The sequence below is a fragment of the Mus musculus genome, chromosome 4 (genome assembly GCF_000001635.26).
Source record: "Mus musculus strain C57BL/6J chromosome 4, GRCm38.p6 C57BL/6J".
Taxonomy (NCBI): domain Eukaryota; kingdom Metazoa; phylum Chordata; class Mammalia; order Rodentia; family Muridae; genus Mus; species Mus musculus.
Window position 1 is genome coordinate 40,180,867 of NC_000070.6, and position 22,837 is coordinate 40,203,703.

Genomic DNA, 22,837 nt, shown 5'->3' on the forward strand with positions numbered 1-22,837 from the left:
GAGAGGTTGAGATGGATCTTACCCACAAGGCATCAGTGTTAGTTACCAGATGTTCAGCTGTGCCTTACATTACTGGTGAGAGTAATTGACAGTGACAGTAGCAAATATCACCTCCAAATTTCCATGTGGTCAGAATCAGTAGGCTCAGGCCATACCCACTGAACTGCACACTAATGAATCAGGGCTCTTTGCAGGCTAACTTCGAACTGTGTATAGATTTAATCTCCTAGTCTTACTGGAGGAGGGAAGAAAGCAATTGGTATTAACTTCATTGCTGAGCAAGATTCAGGACTCACAACTGCCTTCGTGAATTTTTAAAAAGTGAAATTTTCTGGGCTATTTCAAAGTCTACTCATAGAAGTGTTTGTTCTGTTAACAGTTGGCACTTAAAATTATTACCAAAGTTCTTCCAGAGTGAGAAGTTCTGGTCATATATATTTTTCTCTTTATAGCAGACTGTGTGTGTCCTATTTCTTTCTTACTACGTGCAATATTTTCAACTTTCCCTTCCCACAGCAAGGATTTAAAGGTTTCCAAGTTGCTCCAGACCGTCACAATGACCGCAAGACGTTCCTCTATAGTAACAGTGAATTCACTCTCGCTCATGGCTCTGTGGTAATCGCTGCCATCACTAGCTGCACAAACACCAGCAATCCATCCGTGATGTTAGGAGCAGGTGAGCGCATCCGCTTTCGGCCTCTTTACAGAGCTAGACACTGACTGGGCCAGAAAATTCCAGTGCAACAAATAGCATCCAATAGAAAATATTTGAAGTAGAATTCATCCTGTTTAACAGCCTTCTTATGTGCTTAGCACAGAAAATAAGGGGCGAGAAGCAGAGGAAGCAGGGTTTCTGCTAACACTTAGAATCTGGGTCTGCCTGAGAAAGAGAGAAGTAGAAGGACCTGTTGCTGTGTCATGGACTTTGTTCCCGTAAGGCCCACCCGGGCAGTGAGCTTTGCACTGTCTTGGTGCACTGGCAGTTGCAGCCGGACTGGTGCAGAGGGCACTGGCCGATCAAACTCCATGCGCCCGGCCTGTTGTGCAACGCTGAGAAGCAGTTAATAGTTACATGCAGAGCTCAGTGCCAGAAGAGCTCCTTAGTTCAGAGGTTTGGTCATCCTGGAGAGCCTCCCTTGGGTCCAGAGACCAGAGCCAAGAGTTCTTTCTTAGTGGGCCAAAGGGAAACCTTATGAGAGTTCATCTTTGCCACCTCACTTTATGTGCTTTCCTGGAGTGGACCAGTTTTATCAGGTAACATCAGCAGTCCCTCGTGGGCCTTGTCCCCCTGCTCCCACACCTCTTCCCCTCATGTCTTCCCCACAGCTGTCATTCTTCTGGAGTCAGAGTACAGGCTATCCCATCACAGTCCAGGGCCCAGGGCCTCTGATCTTCTGCTTTATCAATATCTGTGTTCTAGATCTGTTGTCGGCTGCCTGGATTCGCTGTCATTCAGTCCACAGTTCATGTATCTCAGAAAAGGCCTTCCCAGTTACAATTTTTTTTCTAAATCCAAACAGATAATTTTAGATGATTTTTCCCTCCAAACTTTAAAAACACATTTTATAAAACATTCCTGACTGGCCTGGATTTATTTTATTTTATTAGTTGATTGTTTTTGGTTTTTGAGAACTTGCAGTGTCCACCAGTTCGGTCTAACCTCGCAGAGGTTCTGCCTCCTGGTTGCTGGGAGTAAAGATGTGTGCCACCGTGCCAGGCTGTGATTTGTATTTGTTAAAAGGAGCGAGAGGTCCTCCCTCTTGCTTCCTTCCCGAAACTCATTTGGGCTTGCTGCATGCATCCATTGTCTCTGAGTAGTGAACTTTTGATCTGCCAGTCAAGAAGTGTAACTGGAAAAAACCAGGCTTTTTCCTAGTGTGTTCTTAACATATAAATAAAAGGCCACCCATGCTGTGTCTCTGTTCACCGTTTCACAGGATTGTTAGCAAAGAAAGCTGTGGAGGCGGGGCTGAGTGTGAAGCCTTACATCAAAACCAGCCTGTCTCCTGGAAGTGGAGTGGTCACCTACTACCTTCGAGAGAGTGGAGTCATGCCTTACCTGTCCCAGTTAGGGTGAGGAAGAGGGTGTTTGTCTTAGCTTTTGTGGAAGTCCTCTGGCATCTGTGTCTGTGGGTAGCGGTTTGCGCTTATCTGGTGCTGTGTACTTTCATAGCACTCCAACTGCATGGGGCCCATCCATCATACATACAAGAGTGAACCCTGGGCTTCCGTGTGACATCCCCTCCTTTCCCCAGAAGAGGGCGCCGTTCGTCATTTGTACTGAGATGAACCGCGAGCTGGTTGGTAGTGGCTGTGCAATTGTCTGCATTTTGGCATGAAAAGTAGTTACTTACATGGCTGCAGTCGTCTAGTCCTTGAGCCAAAGGAGTGATTAGATGCCAAAACGGTTTCTCCCATTACTGTGTTAGTTTGAATAGTATCTGTTTTCCCCGTGTGTTTTGTAAAATTCAAAAGGTTTGGGGAACTCACAACAATAGGAGATAGGGACGTTAAATGACACATCTGGTTTAAGCTTTTCAGTATTCCGAATCATTCAACTCCTGTGTTAACAAGCTTTAAAATGTCAGTAGCATCCTGTCTTAAACTCACTCCACTCCCATTCCTTTATGACCTGTGGCCTCCGGGAGGATTCCAACAGTGGGGCTCACTGAGCGGACATTTCCTATGCTTTGATGCCTAGGTTTGATGTGGTGGGCTACGGCTGCATGACCTGCATCGGCAACAGTGGACCCCTTCCTGAACCTGTGGTCGAGGCAATCACCCAGGTAAGTCCAGTGGTGTGTGTTCTGCAGACCTCTTGTCTGACGTCACGTAACATGTGGCAAATTCTCGAAGTTTGAAGACAGTCCTTGGGACTGGGATGTGGCGACATATATGCTTTAGAAGTAAGATTGAGAGAGAAGTCAAAGCTGTGTAACGTCGGGCAGCTAAGTTAGCTGGCTTGTGCCTTGGTTTCCACAACTGTAAACTGGAGATGCTATAGCAGAGTTTTAGAGAGTGCTGAATGGAGGGACTCTCGCCAGCCCAAGCATGGCAAACACAGCTCAGGAAGGCCTTGCCCTTCGCCCCATTCCATCTGCCTTGTTAAAAACCATCTATTCCCTTATTTGGCCACTCCCTTCCCCTGAGGCTGACTACCAAGGTCTAGCTATCAAAGTATTAAAGTCCAACAGTCAAATCCCCCTTTGCCCGTCCTAATCATGTGCAATCAAAATTAAACAACTCATCCTAACATAGGGCTTCCCCCTTTACAAACTGCCATTTCCCTGTGCCACATCTATCGCCTCTCTATCCAGAGATAGTCCTCTGTCATGGGCTCCCCGACACACAGCCCAACAAATATCCCTCCCCCTCTCCCTCATCCTCTGTCTCCTGTCTTCGTCTCTTCTTCCCTGCCCTGTGACCCTCTGGGGCAAATAAATGTACTTTGTTCTGAGAACTTGGTCTTGGAGTGTCTTGAGGGTCCCTGCACTGAGAATGATGTTAATAACAGTGAAGTGCTTAGCACAGTGCCTGACACACAGGCGAGGGCTCAGACCATGCTGGCTTGGATGACAAGGAGCTCTAAACGTGTTTGTTAGTGGTCATTTGAAGCTTGGTTCCAGATCATACACACCCCCTTATATAAACTGCCTCGCTTGGTTTGGCTTCTGGCCCCACAGATCCACAGCCCTGCTGAAAAGCACTGTTGGACCCGTCACTGTGGCTTCCTTCAGCTGTCACCCTTTGACCTTTCTTGGTAGTCTAACCTGGTCGTAGACTCCTGCAGTAAAAATTACATCATATGCTGACCCATCTGGTATTTTCTGAAGAACAGAAATGACTGTCCACTGCTCCCTGCATGTGACCTGGAACATCTCTTTCCCTTTGGTATACCCCTCCATGCCCTCCTCCCGGTAGCAGACCTGAGGGAAGGGTGGCTGACGTCTTTGTCCACATGATGTGAGTGCTGACCTGACAGAAGCCTAGGCAGTGCCTTCCTTGTGAACTAATAGTTCTCTTGCCTCACACAGGGAGACCTCGTAGCTGTTGGCGTTCTGTCTGGGAATAGGAATTTTGAAGGCCGAGTCCATCCTAACACACGAGCCAACTACTTAGCATCCCCCCCTCTGGTAATAGCATATGCGATTGCAGGCACCGTCAGGATTGACTTCGAGAAAGAGCCTTTGGGTAAGATTTGGGGGGGTTGTGACTCTCTAGCGAATTGAAAAATAGACTGGAAGGAAGTTGCTGCTGTTAGGAGCGTTCTGGCATGCATCTTTAATCCTAGGACTCAGAAAGCAAAAGGAGGCAAAGACTCTGTAGAGATGAGACAAAGAGGTCTCTTCACTGTTCTTCTGGGTACAGCCAAAAGACAAAAGAAGAAACAAGACTCTGATAGGGGTGGTTGATTGCAAAAAGAACGTAAAGCCCAAACATATTAGCAATTTGTCATTCTGGATTCTTCAGTGATCTTTGGCTTGCCTCCTCTGGCCTCCTGAGGCAGGCTTCCCGTTACTGCGCACCCTGTATGCGCACACTCCAGGTGTTTCAGAGTCTCACAGTCCCAAGTGCTGCTTTGCCCTGGGTTTTTGCTCTCTCTGTATCCTCACTCCACCCTTTGGAGATTCAATGTGGCAGGCATCCCTTAGATTCCCATTTGAAAAATCAAACTCCAGCTACAGTTGACCCTCCATGGCTTTGGATTCTACGTTTTCAATTATCCCTGCTCACTAAGATTGAGTAAATCAATATTCCCAGTGTTGTCAGGGAGACGTGAGCTTGGGGGGGGTGGCAATCTGACTCACCCAGTACACATCGTCAGTGTGCCACAGCCAGACACAGCATCACTCTGCCCTCTTGTCTCGGCTCTTTTATCTGTAAGCAAATGTCCTTTTCATAGTCAGTGACGTTGCTTTCACTTTAGATAGCCTGGAGCATAATCTTGAACTGGCATCCAGTGTTCTACACACAAGAAACCAGTGGTGTGCCTGACATTGACACGGCCTTCAGTCAGGCACAATGTGTGTGCTGTTGGGTCTGAGTTCCCAGTTAAGAACAGTATTGTAGGCCTTCCTCAGTGTCCATAGAGCATTGGCTTCAGGAACCTCTGAGGATATTGAAATCTGCCAGAACTCAAGTGCCTAATAGCGAACGAGAACGTATTTCATATTAGTCACAGACCACCTCTAAGCCACTCATGACAGCTATGACTCTGTCAACGCTGTATAGATGTCGTGTAGGGAAGAACGAGAGGGGAGACGTACAAGTTCAGTGCAGACACTCTTTGTTTTCTGCTTTCAGTCTGTAGTTGATTGAATTAACAAGTTCGGCGCCTACAAGTTAGAGGCCCAGCTGTATGTAAGTGTCTGTAAATAAGAGAGCATATGCTGTGTGATAATGAAAATGGGTGTTAGAGATTTTCTCATCAGCAACATGTCTTCCTCAGGAGTGAACGCACAGGGCCGGCAAGTGTTTCTGAAGGACATCTGGCCCACGCGAGATGAGATCCAGGCGGTGGAAAGGCAGCATGTCATCCCCGGGATGTTTAAGGAGGTCTATCAGAAAATAGAGGTGAGACTCACCATGGCACATGCGCGCACAGGAAAGCATTTATTTTGGGTTATCTCTGCAGACCTCAAGGCTAATAGGAGCATAAGCTATAGAGAGAAATATCTCTTGCTTTCTTTGACTGGAAGTGTGTTCTTGGTTATTCTTCACCCAGGATGCACAGATCAGTTTCAAGGAATGGCACAGGCCTCAATAGCAGTCTTTAGGTCTGCTATAGCTCCACTTTTTTTCAGACATCCTGGCATGTCCCTGTGTTGAGGACCACGATGGCCCCTATCTTTTGTCACTGGAGTGGAGTGAGTTGATTGAATGTGCCTCTCAAAGAATCATTTGAATATTAAAAAAATAAAAAAATCAGAATGTGCCAACTTGTTGAAATGGGGGTGGGGGGGGGACATTGTACATTTTAAAATAGGAGAAAAGTTGGGCATGGCAGCTCATGCCTTTAATCCCAGCACAGCACCCAGAAGGCAGAGGCGAGTGTATCACTGGGCATTGGAGACTGGCCTGATCAATAGAGTGAGCCCCAGGACAGCCTGGATCTACGAAGTGAGACCCTGTCTCAAAGTAACTAAATGAATAAATAAATAAAACAGAAGAAAATGAGTGGGAAAAGAGCCTCGGTAATGCTCGTCCCTGATGGCCAACGTCTTCTGGCCAGGGTGATGGTTTGAAATGAGAATAAGATTCTAAGATGGGGTAGTAGGCATGGAATCCTCTCATTGTTCCCTCCACAAGCTACTCACTGGGAAATAGCGTCAGGGGGCTTTGTCAGCCATCGACAAAGATCAAGTTAAGGATCTATGAAGAAAATTCAAGCCAACTTAGATACACAGTTGCTGTCATTTGCTATCTAGTGTCCATGTAACCTGGAAGCCCCGTATTTTAAGAAAACATATCTGCTATCTGTTGGTTCCATCATGGATGGGGGTGGGACTCACGAGGCCCCATCCCTCCCTGATGAGCGGTGGCTTGGAGAACAGGAGTCATTTCTTCAGAAGTGTAGCTGATGAGAAGGTATCCAGGCTCCAGCAAATCACCCACCCCGTGCTCTTCATACAAGCAGTGCTAATTAAACTGAGCAGGTCAGAAGAAAAAGGCATGAACGCAGGAGAGAGGAGGTGAGAAGAAGGAATGATGTTAGTGAGAATTGGAGGGGACAGGATGTACATGTACATGAAATCATTAAAAAATAAAATATAGACACATATATTGGAAATAAAAATAGGTAACACTTAACAAATTAAAATGAAAGCATTTGGTGTCTGTGGGTGCAGAGCCACTGGGAGCCTTGGCCTTCCCAAGCTCTAAGTAAACATCACCCATCTGGGCTGACACCATCTACTGAGAACCTCCCTGGGCTTTGGACCGAGGTCCCCAGTCTCGAAGTGGTTCGTAAGTGGCAGCTTCCCTCAGCACCACTACATGGCTTCTTTAGTTCCATCATGGTAGACAGTTACCATCAGAGAAACCGAGAGTAGCCAGTGTCTCCACAGGAAAGGTCACCTGCAAGTGAGTCCCTGGGGAGGGCAAAGGGCCTTTCTACCAGGGCAGGACTGGACAGGATTCCTGTCACTTAGCAAGACAAAGGAGCCACTTTGTGTATCTGCTTAGAATCAAAGTGGATTTTAGTAGACTGCTTTCGAAAGTTTTTATGTACCTAGCAGATTTTTCCTGGACTGGAATGTGACTGAATCTTTACCCCCTTTCTTTTCACATTTTTTTCAGACTGTAAACAAAAGCTGGAATGCCTTAGCAGCCCCGTCAGAGAAGCTGTATGCGTGGAATCCCAAATCTACTTACATTAAGTCGCCACCATTCTTTGAAAGCTTGGTATGAATCTTTATTATATTTGTAGATGCTGTGTATTTTAAATTGTGCTTGTTCGTGTGTGTGTGTGTGTGTGCGTGCGTGCACATGCGCATGCATGTCTGTGATGCTTGTATGTGAGCTTGGGCACAGGTGTACCATGCACGTGGAGGTCAGAAGCAGCTTACTGAGTGAGTTCTCTCCGTGCACAGTAGGTTCCAGTATCAGACTCAGGTCCTTGGGGTCAGTGTTGGCAACAGCCTCTACCTCACGCCCTCTCGCTGGCCTAACATTCGTTTTTTAACACGTATGACTGTTTTGCTTGCATGTATGTCTATGTACCACATGTGTGTGATGCCCAGGACGGTGACAAGAGGGCGTTGGATCCCCTGTACCTAGAGTTAAAGGCAGTTGTGAGCCATCATGTAGATGCTAGAAACTGAGGAGTGTCCAGTGCTCCTGACCTCTGAGCCATCTCTCCAGCCCCTGGCTTTTTCCTTTTAAACATAAGCTCTTAAAGATGTTTTTTTTCTTGTACAGTCTTAGCCCACAGCCTTGTGCTGGCTGCTCATTACAGTAAAACCTTTGCATACTCAACCCGATAATGCTCAGTGCGTTGGAGGAGGCTCGGCTGCAGGCACTGTTTCTCTGGTCAGAAGTTCTGTATGACTGTGCAGAGACAGCCTGGTGAGAAGACACCACCTAGGAGAGGACCAGCTATGGTCTTCAGGACTGGTCCGGGAGAATCCTCAGGGGTTGCCATATGTATTTAACTCTTACACTCCATAACAGGTTGCTATGGGACAGTGGGGCGGGGGAGGGAAGAGTCAGCCCAGTTGTCCTTGTCATCTGAAGAATTATGGAGAAGCAGGAAGGATGTCCTTGCAGCTTCGTTCATTGGCTGGTGCCAATGTCACCTTCTGTCCACTCTTCAGAAGCGAATACTTTCAGTTCACCTCACTTTGAATTGTAAACACCGTCGCTATGAGCCAGTGATTGAGACCTTTCTGTGCATTGGTGTAGAACCCCCAGTCTGGTTCACTTGGTGACCTATCTGGGAAACCTGGGCAAATGTTGATTTGTGCGTTCTTCAATAGACTTTAGATCTCCAGCCACCCAAGTCCATAGTGGATGCCTATGTGCTACTGAATTTAGGAGATTCAGTAACAACGGACCATATCTCTCCCGCCGGCAATATTGCAAGAAACAGCCCTGCGGCTCGCTACTTGACGAACAGAGGGTGAGTGCGGGTGATGCCGGAAGGGCTGAAGGCAGAGGGAAAAAATGAAGCTGGCATTTCTCTCTTCCTGTGGTGACGTTGAGATCAGACTGTTGTCTTTCTTTGCTAAGCACTGGTACTCGAAAGCCAGTTGGTTTCCCTGTGAGTCACAGTGACCAGGAGGGATAGCTTCCTAAGCAACTGTAAGCCTTAGGCTCAGCCTTCTCAAGCCTGAAGCCTGGGCAGAGCCTGCTGAGGCCCAGCAGTGTTACAACCTGGAATTCATTGCCATGTCCTGTTGACAGTGTGCCAGGACTGCCTCCAGTGTGCAGCTCACTCACCCCTTCCTCCCCTCAGACAGGCGTACAGTCGTCCCCACACCATTCTCTCTCTGCTCAGTACAGATAATGAATTTGGGGGTTCCCGAGTCTAATTGCCATGTGGGAAGCAAACAATTTCCTGATTTCTGTCCCTCTCTTCTGAATCAGTTCCCTTGGAGAGGGGGCTCAGAGCAAATTTGAGGAGTAAGGCGCTTTTTTCTCTGGGAACTGGAGGGGATTCTCTTGACATTGGAGCTCTTTAGGGCAGTGAACACAAGCGAGTACCCACTCCCTGCAGTGCACAAGCCCACAACATTGGGGACAGGAGTTCCGAGGTTCTGAGGCCTGCCCGCCTACTCCTGAGACCCACAGAAGCTTCTCTAGCCTCCAGATAGAGACGTAACTATTAAATCGTGTTACACTGACCACCAGCCAGTACGGAAGGCACAGGCCAGTAACCTGGCTGCTCTGTGTGTTGGCTGAAACATGCTATTCTTGGCATCACAAAGTTGCCGTCATCGATCCTCCGGCATAAGATCTCTGGCCCTGCCGTGAGTGAATTCACTGCTTCCCTTGGCCTGTAGGCCCTGATTATTCAGGGCAAATTCAGGCCCACGTGTAGTCAGTGGAGCATATCCCGTTGCCCTCCATTCTCTGATCCATCCTGCTGGCCTCCCTATTGCTTTTAATTCAGTTTTCACTTAGGTGTAGCTGTGTGAGCTTCCCGCTGAGTTAAGAGGAGATCCAGATCCTCTTGAGTTGATCCCAGGGAGTATGGATTCCTGCTCTACTCTGCTCCTGCCTGCCTGACCCAGTTAAGGCTTTGAGAACAACCTGCGTGCAGAGCAGTGTCTGGCAGATTCAGTGACGTGCCTGGGTTTATGGCTTTTTCTTTTTGGTCCATGTGTAAGCTAAGTTCACTCTTCACTCACGTGCTACATCTTTTATTAGCCTAACACCACGAGAGTTCAACTCCTATGGCTCCCGCCGGGGTAACGACGCCATCATGGCCCGGGGGACATTTGCCAACATTCGCTTGCTGAACAAGTTTCTGAACAAGCAGGCACCTCAGACTGTCCATCTCCCCTCAGGAGAAACCGTGAGTATCAGAAACCAGTGTCTGTCAGGCTCTGACGCCTCTTCTTCATGGTGGCCTTCCTTATCTTCACAGCCTGCCTGACTTCCTACTGTTCCTCTTGCTGGGTGTCCATATGTGTCCCATTTATCACGGTAGACATTACAATCTCCTGTTGGTTAGTGGATGGACACCAGAGTTCAACTAAGACTCATTTCCTGGAAGTTGAGCTTTAAAAAAAAAATATCTCTGAGCAAAATTTCATCTGTGTTTAAAGTACTTGAGGTATAAATTCCAGATTATTTAGGATATTTATCAAGAGGGCTATTGTTCTTTTCCATTGCATCCGCAGCAGAAGGAAGGGCCATGGGGGGCCCTTTGAGGTTTGCCCAGCCCCGAAGGAGCTTTTTGAAGCTGGTGTATACGTGGAGTTGTTTATTTGTAGGTGTGGGTGTATGGGGTGGGAAACCCTGAACTCAGAGCCACCTGAGGCGAAAGCCCAGTATCATTTATTTACCTCTGTAGGCCTTTTTATAAATCTGTGATCTAGAAATAACACCAGCCTTACGTGGCTTTGAGGCTTAAAACAGTGTGGGGTGATCTGTAAGATCCAGGATGGTCCCACATCTGCAGGTCTCCAAGGTCTGTTATGGACCTGCCTGATAATTGCCTACCCTCCTTGGAGATGACCTGCCCGCTGCTGCTGCCGCTGCCTCTTCCTCCTCCTCCTCTTTTTCTTTATACTTTTCTTTTACTGAAAATATATATATTTTCATACAATAACCCAACAACAACTCAAAAAGGATTCTAGCTGGTGTCAAGTCGATATAAAAATTACCTAGCTCAACAGTCCTAAACAGTATAACAGGCAGGTGAGAAGAAAGCAGAACACAGGGAGGGAGGGAGGGGAAGAGGGAGGGAGGGAGGGAGGGAGGGAGGGAGGGAGGAAGAGAGAGAGAGAGAGAGAGAGAGAGAGAGAGAGAGAGAGAGAGAGAGAGAGAGAGAGAGAGAAATGAGAAAATCTGGAAGGAACGCCAGCCTGCAGGTAACATAAGCTGCTTCCCTGTGGGATTCTGAGCTGCAGTCTCACAAAGCTTTTTTAAGACACAAACTTCCATGCTGTTAGTTCACCAGGCTAGTAATCTCTGGAATGTGGCGGGTAGGTGGTCTCCTTCTGATCCTGCTATTTCCTGTGCAGAGAAAGACACTTCCTGTTGTTGCAGTAGAACCAGTTTAAGTTTATCCCGCTGACTTAGAAATAAATGAGACTCGCACTATGGTTACATTATTTGGCTTTGACAATTACTTGGGGGATAACTGCTAATCTACTTTTCTAACTGCTGGCCTGGCTGCCTCCCCAGTGATGTGCCCAGACACTTACTGTTTCTCCTGGCTGTGCTCATGCTCCATCTGCCCTCACGGCAGCTTCCTCCCCTTGATTCTTCACCCCCAGCCAGGTAACTCAAAACCCACCTACCCCTGATCCCTCCAGTAGCCAATTTTATTTAACCAGTAGTTTTAAATTAAGGAACAAGTTTTGCACAGCAAAAGCTTGTGAATGTGAACTCCTGGCCCTAGACCTTTGGGTACAGAGTTTAGCATTAACATAGCAACAGGCCAAACCTCAACAGGTTGTGTATGTAGCATTTCTATATTCATGAGTTCTGGCTAACTCAGGGTTCAGGTGATGACAAATGGAATTAAGCACAGCCCCAGCCATGCACAGGATTTTAACACGTGAAAAAGCCTGCTTTAGGATTTAACCAAAGGCTTGCCTTGAGCCCCTTTCAGTTGACTCCTTTTTAAAGGACTTTACTTTCTGATCCACTTAGCTATAAACAAATAATTTATAAATTCCCAGTCACCAGAGATGCCATCAGATATCGAGGGAATTCTCAGCTCAGCAGACTATCCTGCAAGAAGCACATTAGTTTGTGGAAGACGTTTCTCACTTGCTAACTTAGCTGACCCTTCCTGACCTGCTGCGTCCATGCATGCTTCTGCCGCCTCCGCCCTGGCCTGCACCGTGAAGGGCAAGAAGACTTTGCATTTGACATATGATTTATAAATATACTGTAAGACTCCAAAAATCAGAGAAGGAAGACCCCAGACTCAGAGAGTATGCAAAGACAGAGCCTTTATTCTTCGGAAGCATCCAGCACGCAGGGATCAACCACTCTTTGAAATGGCAACCTCAGACAAAGGGGCTCAGGCTTCTTATAGGGAACCAGGGCAACTCTCTAGGATTGGGTAGTCTAAAATTTCGTTGGTGGGTGCTAGGGGAAGTCACAGGTGGTCTGCATTCCTATGTCAGGAAAGTCGTGCCCCAGGATGAGATAGGGCTGCCCAGCCGAGATGGCCCATCCTGAGATAAGATAGTTCCCATTTTTGTGGTTATTCCCAGGCTGTTCCTGGAGAGGAGGTTTTATGACCTTGCTCCCTGGTCTTTATGTTGTCCTTTCAGTACCATCTTACATTTCCCTACCTTTCAGAACTGATCATTGCTGCACCCCTAGTACCGGACTAAAACTGAGGCTTTATGGGATTTTTCTTTTAGTTGCAAACGGTTTAGTCAGTAGAAGAGAAAGAAACAAAAACCGTATGTAGTTCCCTTTTTTCCCTCCGATGCCCTAGGATTTGAATTTATAATATTGGAGAGCAGTTACAGTTCAGGCAGAAGTAAGGTTCATGTTGGTAAAAATGAGTAGCTGGTGTGCCCTGGGGACTTAGACCCTCACATGCCCTGGTCTTTAGTTGTTGCTGACTTAGCTGTCCTCGAGGCACTTTGGACCCTGTACTGCCACGGGTGTCCTCGGGGGGTCTGTGTGCCCACTCTTGCCTTTTGTCCATCTATAAAACCTCCCTTTCCTCTTCTCAGCTTGATGTATTCGACGCTGCTGAGCGGTACCAGCAGGCTGGACTTCCCCTGATTGTTCTGGCTGGGAAAGAATACGGTTCAGGCAGCTCCCGAGACTGGGCAGCCAAAGGCCCTTTCCTGCTGGTACGTATGGAGCAGAAGCTTCCTTGTGGGGCCACTCAGAACTGGGGCTGGAGCCCGGAGGGCGCTTGGGAATAGATGCTATGGCTTTGCTCCCAAGACATTATGAAAGAGCAGCTTGTGATATCCACCCAGCCTGCTTCTCTGTGGATCTAGACCTCTTCCACCCAAAGGGCAATGGTCCATAGGGAGAACTGGCTCAGGTAGGTCAGCTGGGCTTGGGCCTGACAGCATCAGCTCTGAAGGTATCTGTCCACAACTTTGGAGGAAAGCCTGTGGTGGCTGACACATTCAGAAATGTATAAGCAGCTATCTTTCATATATATATTTCATTCATATATATATATGTGTGTATATATATATATATATATATATATATATATATATATATACACACACACACATACATACACACACATATATACATATATACATATGTGTGTAAATAGCATGGCTTTCATAATTGTCACCATTCTAGAGGACCTGGGAGAATAGAGCCCATAAATGGGGCAGAAGCCAACTTTATTTAGAACCTCAAATAATTTATACCGTGAGAGTTAAGGTCACATGACTTCAAGCTGTATACAATCACAAGGACAAGATGCACGTGGCAAAAACATGTTTTCCATAGAAGTATATAAAGGATAATTTAAACATTTAATAGGAGCCAGGCAGTGGTGGCACACACCTTTAATTCCAGGACTTGGGAGGCGAGGCAGGTGGATTTCTGAGTTCAAGGCCAGCCTAGTCTACAAAAGTGAGTTCCAGGACAGCCAGGGCTATACAGAGAAACCCTGTCTCAAAATAATAATAATAATAATAGGATTATAGAATAATAATTTAATAGAATAATGACAGCAAGCAATAATGAGTAATTGAAAATAAACTTACTCCAATCCACTATACCTGGGCAGGCACGGAAACACATTCCAAGAGCAGTTCCCTGTTCTGAAGAAACTGAGGTCACAAGACCCTTGTGTTGCTTCTTGGAGTTTTCTCATAAAGCACTCAGAATTATCCTCACATGACTCCATTCCTGGACCATGTTCCAACATGTAGTCTCAGAGCTCGGAGCCCCGAGATGTATTAAGGTTGTAGTCCTCAGTGAGTGTAAGGAGCAAGCTGCAGGCTGTGCTGTAGTCCTCAGCAGTGAGGAGCTGGGTAAAGCAAGGGTGGGTGCTTTCATTGTAAATTGCATGGATTTAGTATGTTCACTCATGCTCATACATATGCAGGTGCATACACACAAGTGCCCACACAGCTACAAGTCGGAGCAAAGATAGCTTGCAGGAGTTGACTCTAGCCTTGTGGGACCTTAGGCATGATGGCTGGTGCCTTTACCCACTGAGCAACCGCACCAGCCAAAGGGTGTGCACATTTTATATTCTGCCAATGTTTCTTGTGTTAAATGTTCTCTTTAAAGAATACACTTCATTTAATAAAGGCTTAGACATTGGGATTTTTAAAACCTCCCCTGGTGATTCTAACATGCAACAGCTTCAATACCTACTACTTTACAATCAGGTTCTTCAAACTTAAATGTAATATCTCACACACACACACACACACACACACACACACACACACACACTCACACCCCTGCAAGGTTCTGGTGCAATAGATTTGAGGCTGTATCTAAGGATTGATAACTGACAGGAAAGCGTAGTTACCACAGTTCTCTGCTGTATTGGTCACTGCTGTATGTTGCCAGTTGCACACTAACAATAAAAGGCCCTTTATAGGAAGCTGCATAGCAACACTGTTGAGTGCAGTTTGATCCTGAACTAGCAGGTGGGAAAGCTATGCATGCTAATCGTTTAATTAGTAGTACATTCTGCATGTCAGATCTGATTAAACCCTTGGTGTCTGCTGATGTGTGCCCACAATAAAATAAAACCCAAAGAAAGGAAAATTATATATATATATATATATATATATATATATATATATATATATATATATATATATATATATATATATATACACACACACATGTATATATAATTTTTTTGAGATACGTATTCTAAAGGGCTCTTGTGTCTCAAAGTGGTTCAATGCATGGTCAGACCTCATGGGTTCCAATACTGCATCCCACCACTGAGACTCCCTCAGTGAAAGGTAGCTGTAATAGCATCGGCTGGATCTCGAGGCTACTGGAGGGCAGGAAAGAATTCAAGGAGGTGTTTACAAAATGCTGGTGTACGATAGGCAGTCGGAGACGACTCACCACTCAGCTATCTCTAACCAGAGGATGGCATTTGAGATGAAGGACCAACAGGTCTGTAATCTAGCTGTGAGAATTTCCAAAGAAGCGTCTTGCAAAGTGTCTGTGTACCTCTTAAAGAAAAGTTGGAGCTGTGTCTAAACATCTCTCTTGGTTCGTCAGGGAATCAAAGCTGTCCTGGCAGAGAGCTATGAGCGCATTCACCGCAGCAACTTGGTTGGCATGGGGGTGATCCCCCTTGAGTATCTCCCTGGTGAAACTGCAGACTCTCTGGGACTCACAGGTCGGGAAAGATACACTATCAACATCCCTGAAGACCTCAAGCCTCGCATGACGGTGCAGATCAAGGTACGCAGGGCTTCTGCTGGCACAACCGGCAAGGCCTGTTGTTTGTCATCAGTTGACAGAAGAAATTAGTGGGGTGGAGGGGAGTTAACTCCAGACGACATCCGATGTGAAGCCTCGTGGTCCTTCGTAGGATAATATCTGCTGGTTAGCATCATTTATCAATTCATTCTGAACGCCCATCCCCAGCCAGCCCCATTCTCTCCGTCTCTCTCAGCCCAAAGATTAGTGATGCAAGTTCAGAGGTGATGCTTTCCTGTTATCTAAAATTTTTCTTTTTTAATGAAATTGTCATCAACAAATTCTGTATGTACGCCCTCCATGACCCTCGTCCCAGGCCCAGGCTTCACTTAGTTAGCCCCATGGTTTTGCTTTAAACGAGAAACGTCCCCACAGTCTCTTCCTGCATCTGAACTCTCAGTAAGCAGTGCTCGCTCGTGCCTCCAGGAGGTTTAGGTTGTACGCCATGCTGGGGAAGGAAGTGTGTTACTGGGGGCCGAGTTGGAGAGTTCGGAGACTTACAGTTGCAGTTCCCTCGAGTGCTCATCTTCCTCCTGCAGCTGTGGCTCCCACCATGATGGAGTCTGAGAACCATAAGTTGCTTTGGTCATGGTGTTTTCTCACAGCAACAGAAAAGTAACCCATGTCGAGGTAATGACACATCGTCAGGAGAGGCGAGAGTAAAGTGCCCTCTGCCAAAGTCCCAAGGGGATTTGACACTGCAGAGACAGCTGCTGAGGTCCCAGGATGACCCAAGGCAAGCAGCTGGATCAGCTGCTTAAGGAACAACCCCAGAGACCTCTGCTGCCCAGAGCATGTCCAGAAAAGACTTAGGGCAAAGCGTCACAGTGTCACTCATAGCTGCTGCCCTGAGAGGACACTTTGTTCTCATGTGCTACACCTGTGTCATTAATTCTGCAATGCTCCTCAACCTCTGGTGGGCACATAAATTCCCAGGGTTCTTGTTGGGTGCAGAGACCACTGGTTCCATCCGCTGCTGGCACTGTGGGCATATACCACGCCCCAACTGAGGCCAGTGGGCAGCCAAGCCAGGCGGAGTCTCCCTGAGGTGGGAGTCTCGGTTCAGCCCCGCCTTCAGCAGCGCTCTGCCTCTTTGCTCTTGCAGCTGGACACTGGGAAGACCTTCCAGGCCGTGATGAGGTTCGACACTGATGTGGAGCTCACGTACTTCCACAATGGAGGCATCCTGAACTACATGATCCGAAAGATGGCCCAGTAGGTGCTGACCTCTCAGGAGACCCGCACTTGGTGCTAGACCCAATGAGGAACCAGGCCCCCACTGGTGGAGGCCTGGCAGAGCAGCCACATCTACTTCTGATGAGGGTGCTGGCAGGATGAGCAAGTGGGCACTGCCATTCCTGGAGGCACAGAGCCAGGAGTCTCTAGTTTTGTGATTTGTTCATCTTTTTATCCCTTTCTGTAATCTGGATTCTAGAATCACGGGAAGGTCCGTAGTACCAAAGAGAACTCGCTTCTCTTTAAAGTCACGGACATTGATTTTTTTCCCTCTGACTAATCTTGAGCTCAGCACTAGCCAGTATTCTCAGAAGTGGCTCCTACCCTTTCTGTTGTTCTGTGTTTGTCTCTGCTCGGTGACACCCTTCCCTGGAGAGCCCAGTCCTCCGTGTATTACACCAGTGTTAACTGACATAGCATAGACCTTCTTCACACTTCAGATTCATAGCAGCGATGGGATCCCTTCCTTTGAAGTGAACAAGTCCTTGTAGATAGGTCACCCGTCAAAAGTGTTTGATTATCTACCTTTCAATCAACATGAGATTGCCTCTTACCATTTTCAACGATTGTTGACAGGGGTCCTTTGTTTGAAAATAACTGGGGAGAGATACGGGATTTCTAATTTGAATAAGATTAAATATATTTTCATGAAAACGTGTTGGCTTTGGAGTTGAGTTCTGTCGGGGGAATGTCGCGACACTGAGAGCCCCGGAAGTCCTTCGAGTCCTTCGAGTCTGCTGTTTGTACCCCTGCGTCTGAGCTGCGGGCACAGAGGGAACACTGTGGAGCCAGCGTGTGAGCAGCTAGTGTCAGCGCAAAGGACAAGAAAGCACCTTCTGTCTTGGTCACAGCAGCAGCAAAGAGCATATCGCAACTTCTTGGTGCCCTAAAATCTCTTCACTGATCTTCATAACTGGAATTATTTTAGGGTGTGCCTTATTCTGCTCAGGCTGCTGTAGCAAAATGCCTGAGTAAGAACCAGAACTGAGAACTGAGCTGTGAGTGACCCAAACCCTGAGCCTTGTCCAGACCACCCAGTGCCTGTGATGGAGTAAACATTCCGCTGGGGGAGGGGTTGCTTTGTCTCTCTTAACGTTTTATCTTTTCTTTCCTTCTTTTCTTTTTCTTTTTTTCTTTCTTTCTTTCTTCTTTTTTGTTGTTGATGTTGTTGTTGCTGTTGTTGTTTGGTTTTTTTCGAGACAGGGTTTCTCTGTATAGCCCTGGCTGTCCTGGAACTCACTCTGTCAGCCAGGCTGGCCTTGAACTCAGAAATCCACCTGCCTCTGCCTCCCAAGTGCTGGATTAAAGGTGTGCGCCACCACCGCTAGACTGTGTCTCTCTCTTTTTTTTTTTAACTAAAAAGTAAAAATTGTATTTACTTCGTACATGATTTTTTACTATGTAAACATCATGGAGTGGCTGAATTGAGCCTCACATTCTTACTTCTTGTGGTGAGAATACTTCCAAGAATATATTTTTCGAAGAATATAGGATGTATAGATTTCAACAGCAATCTCTGTGCTGTACTGCTTCTTCCTCCTGAATGAAATCCCACGTTCTTCCATGTTTTCACGTATGGCTTGTACTATTTTCTCCATTCATTTCATAGCTGACCCTTCACTGCCTCCTTAGCTATGACGTCCTCTCCGCCCCCGTAACTACTGCCGTGAACATTTAGACATAGTGAGATTGTGCTGTTGTCTTCCTTTTGTGCATGGCCTTTTTCATTTAACACAATGTCCATAAAGTTCATCCCTGTTGCCACAAGTAGTGTATCTGTGTGTACAGGCGTGTGCCCTTTGTTGTCTTTACTGATTCAGCCGTGGGTAGACAACCGGGCAGACGCTACCCTAGCTTTGTGAGTAGCACTGAGATGAATGATGCTGCAGGTGTTCCTCAACAGACTGGCTTGATGCCTTTGGGTGCATACCTAGAAGTGGAATTCCTGGGTCATAAGAGTGGCCTTTGTGACTTTCTGGAGGGCTCCATACTGTTTTCCTGTTACATGTACCTGTATATGACCTCCTACTGTGTGTGCATCCCCTCTCCCGTACTCTCAACAGTGCAAACCTTGATTTTTTTTGATATGGTTTTAACTATGGTTTTATATGCAACTCCCTGATGATTAGTGATGTTGAGTATATTTTCATGTATGTATCAATCACTTTTGTGACTTGTTTTGAAAAACGTCTGTTCAAGTCCATTGCCCATTTTTAATTGAGTTATTTCATTTTGTTGTTGAATTTTAATACCACCTATCCTAGATAGTAAGTATTTATCAACTATTTTCTCCTATTTTGTAGTCAGTCTTAACCCTTGACTATTTACACGGCTAGAAAACTTTTATTTGGAAGCAGTCTGGTGGGCCCGTTTTCCTTTTCGTTGCTGAAGACGTAACTATAAATAGCGCCATAGCATTTCTTGCATTTATCTAATCCTTTCTTGGAGTGAGGTCTTATGCTTAAGTCTTCAATCTGTTTTGAGTTGCTTTTCATATAGTGTGAGATAAGGGTCCAGCTTCGTTCCTTTGCATGTGGACATCCAGTTTTTCCAACAGCATTTATTGAAGACAGCTCTTCTCCATTCACTGGGTGTCTTGGCTTCCTTGTCAAGTCCTAGCCACGCCGGTGTAGGTCTACTTCTGCGGCCTCTGTTGTTTCCCATTGGGTTCTGCATCTCTTCTTAGGTTAGCAGAATGCTGTTTTCATTGCTGTGTCTTTGTAATATATTTTGAAGCTTGATAACGGTAATAATTTCAGTTTTGTTTTCCTTCTTGGCATATCTTTGGCTGTTGGGAATCTTGTGGATCTGTGTACATAGTAAGGAAGCTTTTGCTTTTTGGGAAAATACAGCATTGGGAATTTCCTAGGATTGCACGGCATCTGCAGATCATGGTGTTAGCGCAGACATGTTAATAACTTTAATTTTTTTTTGTATGGAATTTAATTTTCTTAAGCCCCCGTATGGCTCATTAGTTGTTCAGGAGCATAGTATTTACACATTTTTTGCACATCTCTAAAATGTCTCCTGTTACGGGTAGGTGAGGACTCACTTCCACGTGGCTGTGGATGTCCCTCTTGGCCCCTTGTATGCGCGGTGATGTTCTTTGGTGGAGTCTCCTGTCTGTCTAGTGGAGGTTTGGAGTTGTGATTGCAGTGAGCCTCAGGAGTCCAGTGATACCGCAGGCTGTTTTAAAAGCTGGGCGCACATATGAAAACTTGCTCTTCCTCCGACATTTTGTATTTTAAACACCATGCTTAACTTGTTTGTATACTGTGCACCTAATAACTCATGGTTGTGATTATCATTTTAATGGTGTTGTCTTTAAACCTTTAAAGTGGAAGTAAATGGTTGGAAGGTTTGCATCCCATCCAGTAGCGTTCTCGTTGGATCTGGACTTAGTTCCTTTCCCTGGGAGTTTTATGCTTTTGTGTCTTTCCTTGTTTCTAGTGTCGGCTTGAAGAACTGCCTGTGGTGGGGATGTTAGGATGGCTCCCTTGTCTTCTATTTGAGAAAGCCTTTATCCTCTCTTCAATTTTAAAGAACAGCTATGCCAGGAACGGGATTCTTGGCTGGCAGTTTTTAGGGGTGGGACTCTTGGATCTTGGCTTCCTCAGCCTCCAGAATATCTAAGCTTAAGCTGACTCCTGTGTGAGATTTTATTGTAGCAGCCCAAGCAGACTCAGACGCTGCCTGTGAGGGAAGTTTCCAGTGGCTGCGCCTCTAGAACAAGCTTCTTACACTCTCCACTCCTCTAGCTAAACGTGGCTGCTGTTCTTTGTGCTTCAGTATTGGCCAGTACCCAATGCTGGCCCAAAGCTAGACTGTACATCTTTTTACCTGAATTCTTAAGGCGGGGCTGGCCCACCTACTCCCATCCCTTCCTTCATCTTATAAAAGGGATGGATACCTCCTTTGTGTCTAAGTCCGTTACTGCCTCCTCCTTCCTAAGCAACAGGCCTCCCTTGGCACATCCATAGTGACCTAAATGGCATTTACTTAACACAGCAATAAAGTGCAAGTACCTTTCAAGTGTGTGTGTGTGTGTGTGTGTGTGTGTGTGTACGTGTACATACAGTGTTTTTGTGTTTCATAGAAAAAGATTATATAAAGGAAGAATATGTTAGTCAGGTCAGTCTTGGGGTGTTAAAAGGATGACTCAATGTGGCTTAAGCAAAAGAAAAAGTAAACTGGTCCATGTAACTAAAAAATAGTGACACCATGGCCTTGGGCTTATTTGGTTCTAGTGATTTAAACGTAGGCCGCTTACCTGTTCGCTCCCCTCTTAGCTCATGTTCTAATGGCCTCTGAGACAGCATCTGTTTATATCTCCTATTCTGAGTCCCTCCAGGGTCAGGGTTATGGCTACCATTAGCTGTTTGGTGACAGTTAATCACTTGTCATTGTAAACATCTGCCTCAGGCACAGACAATAGGACTTTCTACTCATCACTGAAGAACCTTAACTTTGGTATAGCCTCTCCTTCAGGCCTGTGTTAGTGTCTGAGTTACTTTTCAGTTGCTGTTGGGAATATATCCTGACAAAGCAACTTCAGGGAGAAGGTTTATATTGGTGAAGGGTTCCAGACCTGGTATCGAGAACATGGCAGCAGGCAGGGAAGGCACGGTGACTGAAGCAGAAGGCTGGCCAGCCACATTGCATCTCCTCTTAGAAAGCTGACTGAACAGGAAGAGGAACCAGCTACAGAGTCTCTAGATCCATCCCCAGTGACACGCCTCCTCCAGGGAGGCTTCATCTCCCACAAGTTCCCCAACAGCACCACGCTCTGGAGCCCAAGTGTTCAAAGGAGGCTACCTTCAGGTAAGATGGCATGGAGCAGCCCATGGGTTGTACCGGACTGAAACAGCCTTGCTTATGAACACAGGAACTGTGGTTCTACCGGCTCTTTAGGAAGTTGTTAAATGTTGTAAGCACAGATGTACTTTAACACTCAGCTAATTTCTGTTCTCTTAGTCAAATTGCCATAAACAAAGATAATCATAGCTGGCATTTTTATTAGGAGTTTTAAAAGTTCGCACCCAACAAGCCTGTACCTGTTTATTAAACACAGATTTGTAAAATGAAGTCGTAGTTATATTTTATGGTGTATTATTAAAACAGTTACTGGCATGATCCAGGAGTGTACAGTTCACTTGGATTCTACCTGTCTAGTTGATATTTGTTGGTGGGTTTTTACAGGATGCTAATTAGCAAGGTCCAATGAACTGAAGTGTTTCAGGAACCACTGGTTCAAGTTGATGTTAATATGATGGAAGCAACACAGTGACCCGTGGGCTGTTAAAATGGAAAAGGGTACAAAAGTCTCCCTGGCCACTCAGTGCATCTGTCAGGGGACCTCACAACACCATCCCACAAGACATGCATGCAGAAATACTGGCATCTGGTTGACTTGTTTGAAATTACCAAGTCTGTTTTAAGTATAGGAGTCAGGAGTCCAGCGTCCTTACTGCACAATGAGGCCTTTGACTGAAGGCTCCAGGTCAGGATGAAAATGCTATGATACCAATACTGACCACAAAACAGCAAGGTCTGTGGTTGCAGAACAAGTTGTATCTCAGCCTCAAAAAGGACACATGGATGGCAACCTGTGAGGACTCTAGTGGGGACTGGTGATGTGCTCATGGGAGAGTCCAGATGCAACTTCCATCAGGGAAGTCCAAAGACAAGCATTTTCCCATCTCTCAAAACCTTCCTGTTGTATTCATTCAGTACTTAGTAACCCAGGGTTTGCTCCATTCCAGGGTATGCTTGGCAGTGGCTTAAGTCAGTGTACAACTCAAAACTTCATTTGGTCTCAGATTTAGTCTGCTTTTCCCCATTGGCAAAAAAAAAAAAGGGGGGGGAGGACTATTTCACTTCAACTGATTTATCATTGCCAGGACTGGAGAGATAGCTCAGCAGTTAAGAGCACTGACTGCTCTTCCAGAGGTCCTGAGTTCAATTCATAGCACACACACACACACACACACACAGCAACAACAGCAGCAGCATAAAACTA

The 22,837-nt window shown here is 46.2% G+C and overlaps 1 protein-coding gene across 1 annotated transcript in view; it reads left to right on the forward strand.

Moving 5' to 3' along the window:
• The window catches only part of Aco1 (aconitase 1), a 55,745-nt gene extending 37,602 nt beyond the window's left edge, over positions 1-18,143 (forward strand). Inside the window, exons 11-21 of the mRNA NM_007386.2 lie at positions 517-676; positions 1,938-2,073; positions 2,702-2,786; positions 4,035-4,191; positions 5,450-5,574; positions 7,300-7,404; positions 8,478-8,620; positions 9,871-10,018; positions 12,873-12,995; positions 15,379-15,564; positions 16,688-18,143. Coding sequence (NP_031412.2) covers positions 517-676; positions 1,938-2,073; positions 2,702-2,786; positions 4,035-4,191; positions 5,450-5,574; positions 7,300-7,404; positions 8,478-8,620; positions 9,871-10,018; positions 12,873-12,995; positions 15,379-15,564; positions 16,688-16,801 — 1,482 coding nt within the window. The 3' untranslated portion in view covers positions 16,802-18,143. The remainder of the gene's footprint in view (positions 1-516; positions 677-1,937; positions 2,074-2,701; positions 2,787-4,034; positions 4,192-5,449; positions 5,575-7,299; positions 7,405-8,477; positions 8,621-9,870; positions 10,019-12,872; positions 12,996-15,378; positions 15,565-16,687) is intronic.
• Positions 18,144-22,837: the final 4,694 nt, after the last annotated feature.